Genomic DNA, 16,151 nt, shown 5'->3' with positions numbered 1-16,151 from the left:
TTGTTTTTTACAGTGTATTTGTTCAGCCTTTTAATCCACGTTAACTACACAAACTTACCGTTCCGGTATGCAGTTGCAGTATCCTGCAAAATACTGGCAGTCTAGAGGCAAACAACCAGTGCTATTTTTCTAAGAAAAGAGGTGCCAGAACTCACCATAAGCACCTCCCTTGTTCTCTTAGAATTGCCATGGCGCCCACCCGAGAGGTGCCTGAACTGAGTTCTGGTGAGTTCTGGCTGGGGAAAAAGCCCTGCACACAACTTTATTTGTTCTTGGGGTGTGTGTGCAAAATACTACTTTTCTCTCTAAGCAGTTTAAAACTGTAACTCAAAAAGAAACAAAACAAAACCTACAAGTTACTTGCAGGTTTGTGTTTAGACAATGCTGACCAAAAATTTGAGCACTGGTGAAAAACTTCTAAAATGTGGAGGACTGTGAACACAGCTGGTGCTTTGTATATGTTCTGAAGAGTGACCTTACATAATCCAGGGTCAACACAATGAAAAAGATGGGGAAAACATCTAGGGGCATGAACCATGAACACTTTAAGTTCACCTGATTTCAACATTGATAGTTAAGCAGAGGCTTATATCTCTCTTATAAAATACTTTAAAATGTGTATCTCTGGCTGGAGAGTTTCACACTTTCTATTTTGCTATTGTGAAAAAATAAAACCTTGGCATGCAAACATTTATAATGAATCTTTATATTCTCCCCATTCATATTCAATAAATTACATACCAGCTATAAGCAGTCTGAGGAAAATACCTAGAAAAGAGGAGAGGAAAGACTAATTTGACAGGTTATTTAGACTTAGCCACATCTGAAATGAATTATAAACTGACGTACTGGAGCTTAATATAGATATCATATCACAAGAGGTGGATTTGAACACAAGAGCACTCACCCCTCCTGTGGTTTCCAGCAACTAATATTCATTTTTTAAAAATAAATATTATTAGTTTATAAAGAGAAATACAAAACTTGATCTCAAATATCTTTTTGTCCAACATTAAGATAAAAACATGACAAAAAGTAAAGAGATAGAGAAATAAGAAAAAATAAACAGAAAAGAGCTTTCAATAGGAAATAGAAAATATAAAGTTCAGAGATTAAAGAACTTCCAATTCTTCATCTGTCCACTATTTATAAACAATAATCACTTCATCTATTCTAATATAACACCAAACAAAACTGCTTTCTATCAACAAACCTTATCTTCAATCCCCCCATCCATTATTTTTATTTTTCATACAAAAAGTCTATGAGAACTTTCTAATCTTTAGTAAATGTCAACAATGACTTTTATCTGATTAAACATGTTGATTTTGCCATCTCAGCTAGGCCCATTGATTTTGGGTTGCCATATTTCAGAAAATGAAAATCCAGACCCAATCTGGAAAATTCTGGACATATGGCAGCCCAAGTTAAATTTTAAAAACCATTCTTCCATTGTTGATAATTAATCTTTCCATCTTTGTGCATATAATAGTCTCACCACCGTAATCATATATTGAAACAAAGTTCCATAGTCCTGTTCTAATTGTGTATCCATAAGTCCAAGCAGGAAGGGTTTCAGCCAGCAACTGATGTTCAGAAGTATTGCTGCCTCCAACTGTGGAGGGCAGAGCATAGCCATTGGTAGACATCTCCATGAATTTGTCTAATCCACTTTTTAAAGCTATTCAAGTTGGTGGCCATCACTGCCTAGGGGAGTGAATTTCATAGTTTAACTAAGCACTGTGTAAAGAAGTATTTTCTATTATCTGTCCTGAATCCTTGAGCATTCAGCTCATGAGTTCTAGGGTTACGAGAGAAAAGAGAAAAAAAATTCTATATCCAATTTCTCCATGTCAATTTTTATAAAATTCTATCATGTTGTCTCTTACTTGCTTTCACTCTAAATTAAAAAGTCCCAAATGTTGCAACCTTTCTTCATAGGGGAGTCGCTCCATCCACTTGATCATTTTGGATGCCTTCTTCTGAAGCTTTTCCAATTCTACAATATTTTTTGAGGTGAGGTGACTGGAATTGTACACAGTATGCAAAATGTGGTTGCACCAAATATTTCTATATTGCCATTATGATCCTGGTACAGTGGTACCTCGACTTACGAAGGCAATCCGTTCCGCTGCGCTCTTCGTAAGTCGAAACCTTCGGATGTCGAAGCGTCCATTTTGCACATGCATGAAGTGCGATTTTGCGCTTAGAGCAGGCGCTGACCGCAGGCGCAGAACGCACGTGAGGTGAAAATACTTCCGGGTTTGCCGACTTCGTAAGTTGAAACCTTCGGAAGTCGAGGCATTCAGAAGTCGAGGTACCACTGTAGTTTTATTTTCAATTTCTTTCCTAATGTTCCCTAGAATGGAATTTGCCTTTTTCCTGGCTGCCACATACTGGGTCCACATCTTCATTGAGCTATCTACTATGACCCCAAAGTCTTGCTCCTGGCCTCCAGTGCAGACCCTATGAGCATATAGGTGAGATTTTTTTGTCCCAGCAGGCATGACTTTATAATTGTTTACACTGAATTCCATTTGCCATTTTACCACCCAGTCGCTCAATTTGAAGAGGTCCTTTTGAAGCTCTTCGCAATCTCTTTTTGTTTTAACGACCCTGAAAAAAATTAGTATCACCAGCAAACCTGGTCACCTCACTGCTCCGTCATAATGCTAGACTGTTTATGAAGAAGTTTAAAAGCACTGGTTCCAATACTGTTCCTTGGAAGACTCCACATTCTACCTCTCTCACATTATTGTTCCCTCTCTAGAAACCTAATGGATAACCAGTATTTGTTAGAGTGCTGGTGTTATGAGCCTTATTTCCTTATGCTCAGTTAGTATATATGCATAATTAAAAGTCTCCAGTGACTTTCATTCTAATGTAAACAAACCTGATGTAAGCACTAGCACCCCCAACATCTCTTGGCACTCAGAGATCTGGGAAAACATTATCAATATTTTCACAATTATTATACTTACTCAGTTTACAAACTGGAACCTTAGGTGACCATTCATGCCCACCAATGTATCTAATCGTGGATGGCCCAAACAAAGTATACCCAGCATCACATTTAATAGAAACTTCATCTCCAGGGATATAGTATTGTTTCACCCCTTGGGTTATTCTTCCATTATGGATATAGAGTTCAAAAGTGTCTGGTGACGTTTTAGCTGAAAAAGAAGAAGAGGAAGTGGAGGAGGAGGAGGAGGAGAAATCTGGATTTGATATCCCGCTTTATTACTACCCCAAGGAGTCTCAAAGCTGCTAACCTTCTCCTTTCCCTTCCTCCCCCACAACAAACACTCTGTGAAGTGAGTGAGGCTGAGAGACTTCAGAGAAGTGTGACTAGCCCAAGCTGTATGTGGAGAAGCGGAGATGCAAACCCGGTTCACCAGATTACGAGTCTACCACACTCAACCACTACACCACACTGGCTCTCACAAATAACTATTGTAAATGACAAAGCAATGCTTTGTTTCTTTGTACAGTGGTACCTTGGTTCTCAAACTTAATCCGTTCCAGAAGTTCATTCAAAAAAAAAATCATACTTGTGCAACTTGTGCAAGATGCATAATGTTCCACACCAAAGGTTAAAAAAAACCTCTCTGGTGTATATAGATTTGGAATATATCAAGGGTTTAAGCATAAGAGTGTATACAAACATCTTCAAATTTAATAGGAGACCTGACCTTAGCCTGTCTTGTTCATGACATAAAATGATGTTAAACAGGATCCACTCTAGCTGGCACCCTCCTCTACGCTCTCTCCCTTCTTCCAGATGTTCAGACTGATTTCCCAAAATGGTAGCTTTGAGCAGGGGAAGGAAGAAGCTTAATTGTTTCCAAGATGACACCAGCCATAATGGCATGTAGGCTTTTGGAGCAGCTACTCCACAAAACATGCTCATAATACATGGATTTTGCAGATTTTCTTACTACTGCATGAGGCAAAAGTTGCAAGGGTAGCTTTGGATGGTCCCAACATTTTCACCCCTCTAAAATAAAGGTAAAGGCCCCCTGACAGTTAAATCCAGTCGTGAACGACTCTGGGGTTGTGGTGCTCATCTCGCTTTACTAGCCGAGGGAGCCGGCGTACAGCTTCCGGGTCATGTGGCCAGCATAACTAAGCAGCTTCTGGCGAACCAGAGCAGTGCACGGAATCACCATTTACCTTCCCGCTGGAGGGGTACCTGTTTATCTACCTGCACTTTGATGTGCTTTCGAACTGCTAGGTTGGCAGGAGCTGGTACCGAGCAACAGGAGCTCACCCCGTTGTGGGGATTCAAACTGCCGTCCTTCCAATCGGCAAGCTCTAAGCTCAGTGCATCCCAAATTTGCAGTCTGAGGCAAGGGACTGAAACTGTTTCATCATCATAGTGGCCCTGTTGCCTCTTCCTCCTGGGAGGAAGGCCATGTTTGCAAAGCTGAGTGTGACGTGTCTTATCAGATACTTGGGATAGCCAGCTTTAAAGCAATATGATTGCACCTTCTCTGAACTTCATCCAAAAAACTCAACAAGGTAATTATCTAGTAATATACACAGCACTCTGCTTTCCAACATGACCTAAAAAGCCATTGTTCTAGTCCCATCCCAGTCCTGCATTATGAGGAATGAAAGGATTCAAAGATTATAGGTGTTTGCCCCAATAGGATTATACAAGGGGAAGGGATGTTGCTCACTGCTCAAATCCCAAAGAAAATGTTTACTTGATAGCAGACTAGGTACTGCATCACATAAAAAAATTATGCTCATTTGATCTTTTTTTTAGAACAGCCTCACAGGGCTGTAGATGGGGGCGAAGATTGACGATCTGTGATTTACATAATGGGCAACATCTATCTAGAGTATGGAGCAACTGAGGAAAGAACATATTCGTGTGCTTCTCAAACTGGTTCTATACATACCCAAACACAGTTGTATAGAAGGATCCCACTGATTGTAGCCTTGGCATCGCACCCTCATCTTGGTGGTTTCATCAATGAAAGAGTAGTTTTGATTGCAGTACACATCAATGACATCTCCAACTTTGTATTCAGATAGCAATGGATATACACCTCCTTTGGGCACTACTGGGGCACCACAAATATGTGGAGTAACTGTAACAAGAACAATAAAACTGCAGAAGATAAAAATTAATGTCTGTATAATATTAGCCTTGCTTTTATAAGTCTGTGGTAAGAGTCAAGTTGTAACCATAATATCATGTATCTGGATTTTTGAGCGTGGTAAGAAGATAAGGCACAAAACACAGTTTACTACTGATTCCTTCATGGCCAAACCATGCGAACCTTGTTCCACAGTACACAAGAGAAAACAGATTTGATTTTTCTGAAAATTCTCTTAAGTGTTTTTTGAGCAGTCACAGATAAAGCAGACTTATAAAATAACCACTTGACCAGTTGTGGTGATGAGTAAGAAAAGCTTACAGGCAATCAGGTGAAGAAGCGTTATCTTTTCAGACACAAATGCATAACCTACATCTGTGTGACCACTGAGGCTACATATACTCTCTTTTAAGATAGACATTTTAATAGATTTATTTGCAAGGCTGATTTCAGAATGTGCACATACTAGGCATGCATGTGGGAAAGTTCCAGAACTTTGAAAGAAGGAAACATTCTCATGTCATCCTCCTTGACTGTCTAATTCATATTGGCTGGAATTCAAAGTGGTGCTAAGGAGTTCACTCTGTCAGCACATTTCTGCTTGCCTGATGAAATTATCTCCCCTCTTCCCCCCTGCCCCCCCCATCCAGGACTCCGATCACTACACACAAAGCCCCAACACTATCCTGCTTGAACCCCGTTCCACTCAGTCGCATGAACTGCTACTGTCTATAACCTCACTGACTGAACTTGCAGCTTTGTTCAGTGACCTCATCTGGAGTTCAAAGGAGATAAAGTAAAAACAATGCAAATATAAAGATTAAAGGTAAATACTGGCTAACAACAGAGAAGATGCAAGGAAAATAGGTAGAGAGATAAGAGCTGCTGGCTGAAAGTAGAAGTAATGTGGGAGTGAAGATAGCTGACTGCTTCACTACAAGGCAGGAGTGAAAAACTGGTGCTAGGAGCATCCCACTTTCCTGAAACCTTTTCGCTCCTGCCTTGTCCTGGACAAGGGTTATCACCCAACCCAGTGCCTGAATGACGCCAGAAATAAATGTGTTGAATAAATATTTTTGATTTGGGGCTGCCTCTCCTTCTGCATTAGTGCACCATTTTTACACTAGTGTTCTCTTAACTTGGCCAAGATCCCTACATGAGACAAAAATAGAGAAGAAATTCAATATATACACTTCAGCTTAAAACTCTACATGATACAGTATTTACTCTTTTATAACACAGCATTTCTCTGAGTTTAAACAGCTTCTTTATTGTTGAATCATAAAATATAAATGTAAATCCAGTGATTTTCCCCCCTTCAAAATCTTACTTTTTTTGCAGGATGGCACTTTAGGGACCCAAGTACCGTTCTTCTCACAGAGAATGTAATGACTTCCAATCATGAAGTATCCAATTTTACATTCAAGTGTAACACGGTTGCCATAAGTATAGGAATCTCTTAATCCACTTAATTCTATTCCATCCTGAACTACTGGATTTGCACATATAACCGCTGAAAGTAAGATTAAAAAGCAAAACTTTTTAAAAAATAGAATCTGTGCATTTCTATTTCCTTAAAGATGGGATATTTTGTGATGAAGCTTATTTTTTTAAAATAATCTGTTTTACTGTTTGAAGAATGCTTTTGTAGTGTCTGTGCAGGATTAGTGGTTGCGAAAATTAGTCCATCTCCTGCCAGGGATCCAAACTATTTCCCTGTGTGATTAGCACTTGCACAGCTGAAAAAAAATACATATTCCCAGCAATCAAACAGTTATTGGGAAAACAAGAAATGTAATGTAATTCTGCGTATGTGATTGTCACTGACACCTAACTAACTAGCATCTCTTTGAATCAGGAATAATGAGAGAGATACGTTGGTGGGCAGCGGGTGAACAGCAATTCCAATGCCCTATTAGGAATGTGCATTCTGTTTCCCTCCACCTCTGGTCTACTTGTATACTTGACAATAAACAAATCATTAAAAGAACACCAGACATCACCAAGGATTTCTCCTCCGAAAGGAAGACAAACCTGGGTAAGCATTGTGGCTAACATTTGGACTACTCGCGGATGTGGGGAACATAAAACAACTATGTATTTAGAAAATCCTATCAGCGATCTGGGTATTCAACACAGTAGTGCATAAGTTCCTAACAGGACAGCAGGCTTTTTAAATAAACATAATGAAAGAAAAACTGCTGTAAAAAGAAAATTCAACCTGTGCATTTGGGGGGGTTTCCCTCGCCACAGTGCTTTACCATTATTAGCAACAATATCACCAAAAAATGGAAGCAAGAAAGTATCATTGTAATGGTATTGTATCACTATTACATAAGGATAAGACTCAGTCCTGTTGTGAGATCCACCAATAATGTCTGGAGGGACTGCACAGGAAATTCATTTAAAAAAATGAACAAGTTAGCAAATAAGTGAAACTATTACCAGACAACATAGAAAAATCCAAAATATATCATGCAACTATTGTTACTTTAAACACATTAACATTGATTTTTAAACCATACAAATAATGACAATAAAAAACAACACAGCCCCAGACCTTTTATTAAAAGCAGTCAGTTCCCAAAAAGTATTCACCTACCAAGACAACAAGGAGGGAGCCAGTCTAGTTTCCCAAGGGAAGCAGTTCTGAAGCCTGGGAGCAGCCACCAATAAGCCCCTCTCCTACATCCCTACAAAGCATGCCTGTGAGGGTGGCAGGACCGAGAAAAGGGCCTCCCCATAAGATATCAAAACCAGGCATATTTGTATGCAGAAATATGGTCTTTCAGATAGCTTGGACTTAAGCTGTATAGGGTTTTATATGTCATAATCAGCACTATTAATTCTTCCTGGAAACAGAGCAGTAGCCATTCAGCTGTTGTGACAGGGAGTTGAATGCTCCCTATAACCAGCCCTAGGGACGCAGGTGGCGCTGTGGTCTAAACCAGAGCCTAGGGCTTGCCGATCAGAAGGTCAGCGGTTCAAATCCCCGCAACGGGGTGAGCTCCCGTTGCTCGGTCCCTGATCCTGCCAACTTAGCAGTTCCAAAGTGCAAGTAGATAAATAGGTACCACTCCGGCGGGAAGGTAAATGGCATTTCTGTGCGCTGCTCTGGTTCGACAGAAGTGGCTTAGACATGCTGATCACATGACCCGGAAGCATGTCGGCTAGTCAAGCGAGATGAGCGCCGCTACCCCATAGTTGTCTGAGACTGGACCTAACGGTCAGGGGTCCCTTTACCTTTACCTTTATAACCAGCCCTGGTCAACAATTTGGCTGCAGTTCTTCAAGCCAGTTGGAAGTTTCTGAGCACTTTTCAAACACAGCCCCACGTGGAACATGTTACAGTAATCCAAATGGGATATAACTAAGGTGTCACTGTAGACAAAACAGGCATCTCAAGGAATGGGAGCAACTTACTGGATTCCACAAGTAAATTGTGGAATTTTGTGTTCCACACCAAATGGGAACAACCATAATAAAACAGACTTAAAATTAGCAGGGTTGGGTAATGACCATAAATTGTGATTCTTTAATAGGTTACATGTGGAGTCACGAATTTGGGAATATTTGGGAACACAGACTACAGAGCTTCAAGAATGAGGAAGTAAACATCACTCCGTATCCTCATTTATTTTCCTAGAATGAATTTCCTGGTTCAGATGTTAATAGGGAAATCTGGCTTATACCAGACAGTATTGTCATGTAGAAGCCTGAAAAATTAGAGTAAGCTTTTAGAAATAACCAGGTTTTTTATAATAATAATAATAATAATAATAATAATAATAATAATAATAATAATCAAGCAGCACATACCTTTACATGGGTCTTCCAAATCTGTCCAGGAGCCATTACGACAGTAAGTGGTGGTGCCTTTACCAGGCAATCTTACAGCACCTTCTTTGCATTGGTATATTACAGCATGGCCAATAAGTTCTTCATAGACCTCAGAAAATGTAAACTTTGGTAAGTCAGCCACTTTGCAGCCCTCTCCAAACACTTTAAAAAGATAATAGTTTAAAATGTTACAGAAAACCTTGGAACTGAAAATTTTATTCACAACTTTGCTATATTTAATATTAAGATTTTTGTCACGTCAACCAACAGAACAAATATGGGGGAGGGGGTATAACTAACAGAATGAACATGTAACACTTCATAATACCCATATGAAAGTGTTTCAGGATGAGTGCATGAACTACTGTGTATTAGCAGACACCTTCAGTTTAAAGCTCAATCTCCTTAGACCTCCTCCTGTGTGAACTCCAGCAAAACTAGCACTGATGCTCCCTTATACTGTACAAGTCTTCTACATTTCAGATGAAGAGTTCCTGCTGGAATGTCCCCCAAAGGAGAAGGGCAAAGGAGGAGGAGACATGTGCTGGTGCTACCCCTTCTGTGCCTGCTGCTATGCAGGCAGGGAAGATGTATACAAATCCCACTTCTTTGGTACTAGTCATAAATGTACAGCACAAATTGCTGGGTTGCAACTTCTCAATTGTGTATTTTCCCCCGTTTTTGAATTAACAACATTCTAGACCACATTTTTAAAAATGCAAGACTGAAAAGCTTTTTATCTATGTATTTTCATATTCTGCCCAACCCTGCAATCAGCTGAGGGAAAGTAACAGAACATCTGAGGACTGAAGTAGAGGGTAGTGAACTCCATTCCCCTCAGTGTCTCTTGCATTTGCTCCCAGGAACCAGAAGCTGTAGGTGGCGGCAGCAGCAGCAACAAGCCAAGCAGAGGAAGCCCTGCCCTGTGAAAGACCTTAATATCAAGTACTTGGTATTACTGTATATAAATCCATATTCAGGCTACTTTAATCTTCTTCAAGACTTGTTGGAGTCCAGATCTTGACAGAGATTAGGGGACCAAGGGTCGATAACACAACATCAGAGAATATTGTACGATCAAGGTGAAAGGTGACTAGAAAATAGGTAATCGAGAAGAAGGTATGTATATCTGCAATGTGGTAAAATGAACAGCAAAGATTTGGCCATGGACAAGTGAGGGACAGCAAACAAGAAAGAGAAAAAGAGAAGGTCAAATATTTAAAGTAAATACGGTAAATGAATAGATCATAAAAGAAAGCTGAAATAAAACCAAAGTCTAAACACAATAAAACTTCCACAAAGTTTTGTGTATCCCACCAACCTATTACAAATATAAAACAATTCTGTTTCAACCCATATATGTATGCTGGGAAGTCATGACTAATTAGCCTACTATTTCCAGCCTCAGTGAAACAATGCTAAATAGATACTGTAAGCACGCACTTCTCACATATGTTGCTATACACATTTGATGCAGAAACATCACCATTTACAATGCCCAAGGCTGTAATACCAAAGCAGGGTTCTGTGACCAACAATACAATCCATGTTTACTTTAAAAATAAGCCTCACTCTATTTCACTGAAACTTAGTCTTATGTTGCTATGCATAGAATTGTAGTTGAAGGAAATGTATGGAATATTAGACTGAAAACTAGAAGCCAGTTACAGCTACATTACATATATCATCCAATCTGAAATTGGATTACTGGACTACTATTGCAAGAATTGGTATTGAATTGGTATCATATCATTTCCACAGAACTTATTTTTGAAAGCACTGATAATCAAACAGACGCCATTCAGATTTAAATAAATAATGAAGACATGGAATATTATTTAGTAATATAATTATATGTGTATTGTAGCAATGTTTCACTGATGAACTGGCATTTCAACATCAAAATAAATAAACAGAATAGCTGTGAATGGATACAAAATGAGCAAGGTTAACAAGTACCTTAACCTTTAAGGCTAGTAATGGGTATACAGTAGTACTTCCACTATCTGAAGCGTATGGCTCACAATAACACCCACTGGGGATCATCAGCAAAGAGTGTTACTTCACTGTTTTTGAGCTCCCAAAGCTATTTAGATGGCCACTGAGAAACCAGGATTGGAAGGGGACTTTTGTTTATTTTTTAATTTTATTCAGATGATTTTATATACAACAATATATTTATTTTTAAAAAATCAAAGTGGTGTTGCTTAACTCTGCAAAGCTTTTCTTACACAAGTTCTGCAACCATGTAAGAAATGGTCAGCTCCATGTTAAAAGCTACAGGGGCGCCTTGCAGATGTCCTTTTTATTATTCATTTTGTTCATTTGTGACCATTGATGTTCATCACGTTTCAACACTGCTTGAGCCTGCAAAGGTTTTCAGCCATACTCTTTCACTTCAAACCAATACGCATACCTGTAACTGCCTGCTGAAACCCCCTGCCACACTATCCTAGATTTCATAGAATCATAGAATTGTAGAGTAGGAAGGACCGTGAGGGTCATCTAGTCCAACCCCTTGCAATGCAGGAACCCAACTAGATCATACACGGCAGACGGTTGTCCAACCTCTGCTTAAAAGCATCCAGTGAAAGAGGGACTCCCTTCTACTGTTGAAGAGAAAGTTATTCCTGATGTTTAGTCGAAATCTCTTTTCTTGTAACTGGAATCCATTGGATCGGGTTCTACCCCCCTGGATTAGAAGAAAACAACCTTGCTCCATCTTCCATGTGACAGCCCCTTAAATAGTTGGGAGATGGCCAGCAGATTGGCGAGCATCAAAGAAATGCTCCTTCGGATTGATCTCTTTACTCTCACACTCTCTTTGAGCCTCTGCAACACTGTTTGTTCTCTCACTCGAGGATTTGGATTAGGTCATCCAAATTGGATCCGAATTTGGATTAGGTCATCCAAATTCGTTATTTTTTAAAAAATTATTATGATTTAGGGAAGCACCACAGAACTATTATTGTGTCAATCGCCATAAAAGACCCCTCTGGGAGGCACCAAGGTCTTCCCCATGCGTGCTTCCTCGGGAGTAAGAAAGCAGCCTGGCCGAGAAAGTCCTCTTGGGATGATGGGCAGCCCAATTGGCTCTGCCGACGGAAGCCGCTGAGTGGGGCGGCGCGCAACCGCCTCTCGGCTGAGGAGGGCCAACACCTCGGCGCCACCTAGCGGGCTACCGGGGGTGGGACATCCCCGTTTACCTCAGGCGCCTGAAAGAAAGACCCGCCCACTCGCGCGCCGCTTTTTGCGAAGCCTCTCTAAGCTCAAGAAGAGACGGCGGGAAGGCGAGCGGGCGGGAGGGGAAGAGACAGGTGGCGGGGAGAAAGGGAGGCTCAGCGGTCGCTAGAGGCTTCGTCGTCACTTGCCTTCCTCGTAGTCACCCTCCAATCCCTGAGCCAGCAGGGACAGCATCAACAAACCCAAGAGCCGGCGAGTCCGCAGAAGCCCCCAGGGCGACCGTTGCATAACGCTGAGCTGGCGAGCGGCGACGGCGCGAGAAGGAAGGCTCACAACTGCGCGGGCGAGTGGCGTAAAAGCGTTCGGTTAAGGGCCGCGTTGCGGGGAGCGACACGCGATGCTCGCTTTTCAGCTCGTGTTCCCTGTTTCCCCCCCTATAGCATTTCCCACCTAGAGTGCGGGATGGATCCTTTGCAGGCTGTACTTTTTCAGTGGAAGATGACAGCTTGCTGCGAAAGACAGCGGTGGAAATCCAGGATTACAGTATATCGTATCTGTGATATGTTGGTGGACTGTTCCATCACTCTGAAAAAAGTGCAGAAATCATGCTCTCTCGCATCGAAGTACTCTATTATTGAGTGGGGGAAATATGGTTCCTGGCTGCTGCTTTTTAAGGTTTTAAAAATCAATTTCATTAAAAAAAATCCTAGACAGTGCAATGCATAGTTGCACTATTATTGTGTCAATCGCCATAAAAGACCCCTCTGGGAGGCACCAAGGTCTTCCCCATGCGTGCTTCCTCGGGAGTAAGAAAGGCAGCCTGACCGAGAAAGTCCTCTTGGGATGATGGGCAGCCCAATTGGCTCTGCCGACGAAGGCCGCTGAGTGGGATGCGGCGGGCGGCGCGCGGCGCGCAACCGCCTCTCGGCTGAGGAGGACGGACACCTCGGCGCCACCTGGCGGGCTGCGGGAGGACATTCGCGTTTACCTCAGGCGCCTGAAAGACCCGCCCACTCGCGCGCCGCGTTTTGCGAAGCCTCTCCGGAAGGCGAGCGGGCGGTAGGGGAAGGGACAGGTGGCGTGGAGAAAGGGAGGCTCAGCTGTCGCTAGAGGCCGCTAGAGGCTCCGTCGTCGCCGTCGCCTGCCTTCCTCGTACTCACCCACCAGTTTCTGAGGCAGCAGCAACAGCATCGACATCCCCAAGAGCCGGCGAGTCCGCAGAAGCCCCCACAGCAGCCGCAGCATAATGCCGAACTGAGAAAGCGGCAGCGAAAGCCGAGTGCCTCAACTGCACATGCGAAGTGGGGGGCGGGGAAGGACGTTGGGAGGGAGCCGTGTGGCCGTCGGGAGGCGCGCGCCGAACGCTGCTCCGCTCGTGCTACCGGCCTTTCTGCTTGCCCTTAGAGAGGAAGTAGGCTTCCAATTCTACTTACAACAATTTTGCCGTGGCTCTGGAAAAAAAAATAGAAGCAAAGATTCTCATATTCAAGCATTATTGAGTGTGGGAAACGTGCTTGTCTTGGTTTGTTTGTTTTTTTACAGAGTTTTGAAACATTTTAAAGAATTCCTTACCAGTGCAAATACAATGCATAATTTTATCGCGTTGTTTGTGGGGCAGGGGGGAACCTCTCTGGCAGGTTATGACAGGACATCCGAAGTAATCCAGTGTTGTTATGCCAATGTCGCTTCTCCCTCGTGTTGTCTTATCCCGGAATAGTAAAATATCTTCCTTGGACACATTTGACAGGCTCCATCCATTTTGGTGTGGAGGCACTTGGAAACCTTCCTTGAGCATTACAAAACTGAAATTATATCTCAATTTTGAGATATAATTGAATATCTGTTTTATGAGTGTCTTAAACTAGATTGTTAGGCAAACTGACTATAACTAGAAAAGCAGGATATACATACTGTATTGTGGGAGAGAGGCTGAGGAAGAACAATGTTTACACCCAGGTTTATATATATACTAGTTTGTTTTTGCAACCATGGCCACAACTGGGATTGTTAAAAGTGGTGCCATTTCCCCTACCTATTCCCCTGTGAACTCTTGGTTGTATGCTATGAAATTTATTTGGTTCATTACAGTTGTTTTCTGTGTAACAGTAGAAGCAACAAGAAATAGGAAGAACATGAAGCAGATGAACGTAGTTCAATAGATGATTCAGCCATACAGGAGCAAGTTACTACAGTGGTACATCAGTTTATGAACACAATTGGTTCCGGAAGTCTGTTCATAAACTGAAGCATTCATAAACTGAAGCGAACTTTCCCATTGAAAGTAATGGAAAGTGGATTAATCTGTTCCAGACGGTCCACGGAGTACTTAAACTGAAGCGTTCATAAACTGAAGCGAACTTTCCCATTGAAAGTAATGGAAAGTGGATTAATCCGTTCCAGATGGGTCTGCGGAGTACTCAACCTGAAGCGTACTTAACCCGAAGCATGGGTGTAATTGGTTCCGGAAGTCTGTTCATAAACTGAAGCGTTCATAAACTGAAGCGAACTTTCCCATTGAAAGTAATGGAAAGTAAATTAATCCGTAAATTAATCCGTTCCATATGGGTCCGCGGCGTTCGTAAACTGAAAATTCATAAACCGAGGTGTTCATAAACCGAGGTTCCACTGTATAAAGATGTGCTTCCTTACAGCATACCCCTAAATCTATTACAATCCTGTGAGCAACATTTGCAGAATTATGGCTGTCTGCACACATATTTGATGCACTCACCCATAATTAGTTGTAGAATACAAGGCCAAGAGGGGGTCATGTCTGGGCAGCCCTGGACTTCCATTTGTTGCAAGCCAAAAATGGCTTATCTTCTGAGTTACGCCAATAAAACTCAGAGACAATAGCAGTTAGGAGTCCATTGCTGTTTATTGCAAAGCAATAGGTTACAGTCAAATCTTTTCGCAAAACTGCAACCCCGCCCAAAGGTCCAGGCAGGGGTATTTATAACATTTCAAATAAAGGATTTCAATTTTAACCAATCATTTACATCATTACCTTATTTCATATTTCAATTTTAACCACTCATGTAAATCATTACCTCATTTCATGTTTAATACACATGCGCAATAGGCATTGCCAACTAAACTTTGATTCCCACATTGTGTTAGTATGCATGTTGGGAACCTGTGTTACGTGTAGCCATTCACATCATGTATCAACTTAGCTCAGGGGTTTCCAAAGTAAGGCCGGATGCGGCCCAATCGCCTTCTAAATCCGGCCCACGGATGGTCCGGGAATCAGCATGCTTTTACATGAATAGAATGTGGGCTTTTATTTAAAATTAATCTCTGGGTTATTTGTGGGGCATAGGAATTTGTTCATATTTATTTTCAAAATATAGTCCGGCCCCCCACAAGGTCTGAGGGACAGTGGACCGGCCCCCTGCTGAAAAAGTTTGCTGACCCGTTCTAGCTTATGAGCTGTATCATCGTGATTTGCATATTAGCTGTCCTTCTGTCCCAGTGTGGGACTGCAACTTGCCAAATCATCAGTTTCATAAAGCAACAGGTTACCATAACTTCTCTATTAGAAGCATATTCAAGGATTTATAGGGGTTCACATTATCACATTCATTATGACCCTTTGGGCCACTACCACACATTCACACTGCCCTGGCTGGTGCCCAAAGACATTTCACAGACTCCCTTGGCAAGGAATTGTACTGGAGCTCTCACCCTCATCCCTTGCACCCTTGGCAAATAGATGATGGCCACCCAGAGCAGCGGAAGAGTGACCCCAGGAGTGGGTGGGTGGGGAGGCTCCTAGCGACGCTGACTCAGAATGAAGAAGCACAGTTTTTTGCACCCTGCTGGGCCTGCGCCCTTGATGGGAGCCAACATAACCAACCCCTAGGTATGCCCCTGCTGGCTCCCCAGAGAGGTTACTTCGGTGCTGCTAACGCAGAAAAAACAATGCGGGAGGCATACAGCCACAGCAGGCACTGTAATTCCAATGGTTTGACCTCATCCCTGAAGGCACACTCTTCCATGCCAACCACATGGCCATAT

The 16,151-nt window shown here is 42.0% G+C and overlaps 1 protein-coding gene across 1 annotated transcript in view; it reads right to left on the bottom strand.

The window, feature by feature from the left end:
- The window catches only part of LOC118088525 (complement receptor type 2-like), a 70,957-nt gene that overhangs the window by 34,586 nt on the left and 20,220 nt on the right, over window positions 1-16,151 (bottom strand). The window contains exons 5-9 of the mRNA XM_088673599.1: window positions 8,928-9,178; window positions 6,439-6,621; window positions 4,908-5,099; window positions 2,982-3,173; window positions 742-768 (exon numbers count right to left, since the gene is read on the bottom strand). Of these exons, the coding sequence (XP_088529725.1) occupies window positions 742-768; window positions 2,982-3,173; window positions 4,908-5,099; window positions 6,439-6,621; window positions 8,928-9,178 (845 nt within the window). The remainder of the gene's footprint in view (window positions 1-741; window positions 769-2,981; window positions 3,174-4,907; window positions 5,100-6,438; window positions 6,622-8,927; window positions 9,179-16,151) is intronic.

The sequence above is a fragment of the Zootoca vivipara genome, chromosome 7 (genome assembly GCF_965207765.1).
Source record: "Zootoca vivipara chromosome 7, rZooViv2.hap1.1, whole genome shotgun sequence".
Taxonomy (NCBI): domain Eukaryota; kingdom Metazoa; phylum Chordata; class Lepidosauria; order Squamata; family Lacertidae; genus Zootoca; species Zootoca vivipara.
Note: the sequence above shows the minus strand (reverse complement) of the source record. Positions and strands in the feature narration are given on the sequence as shown.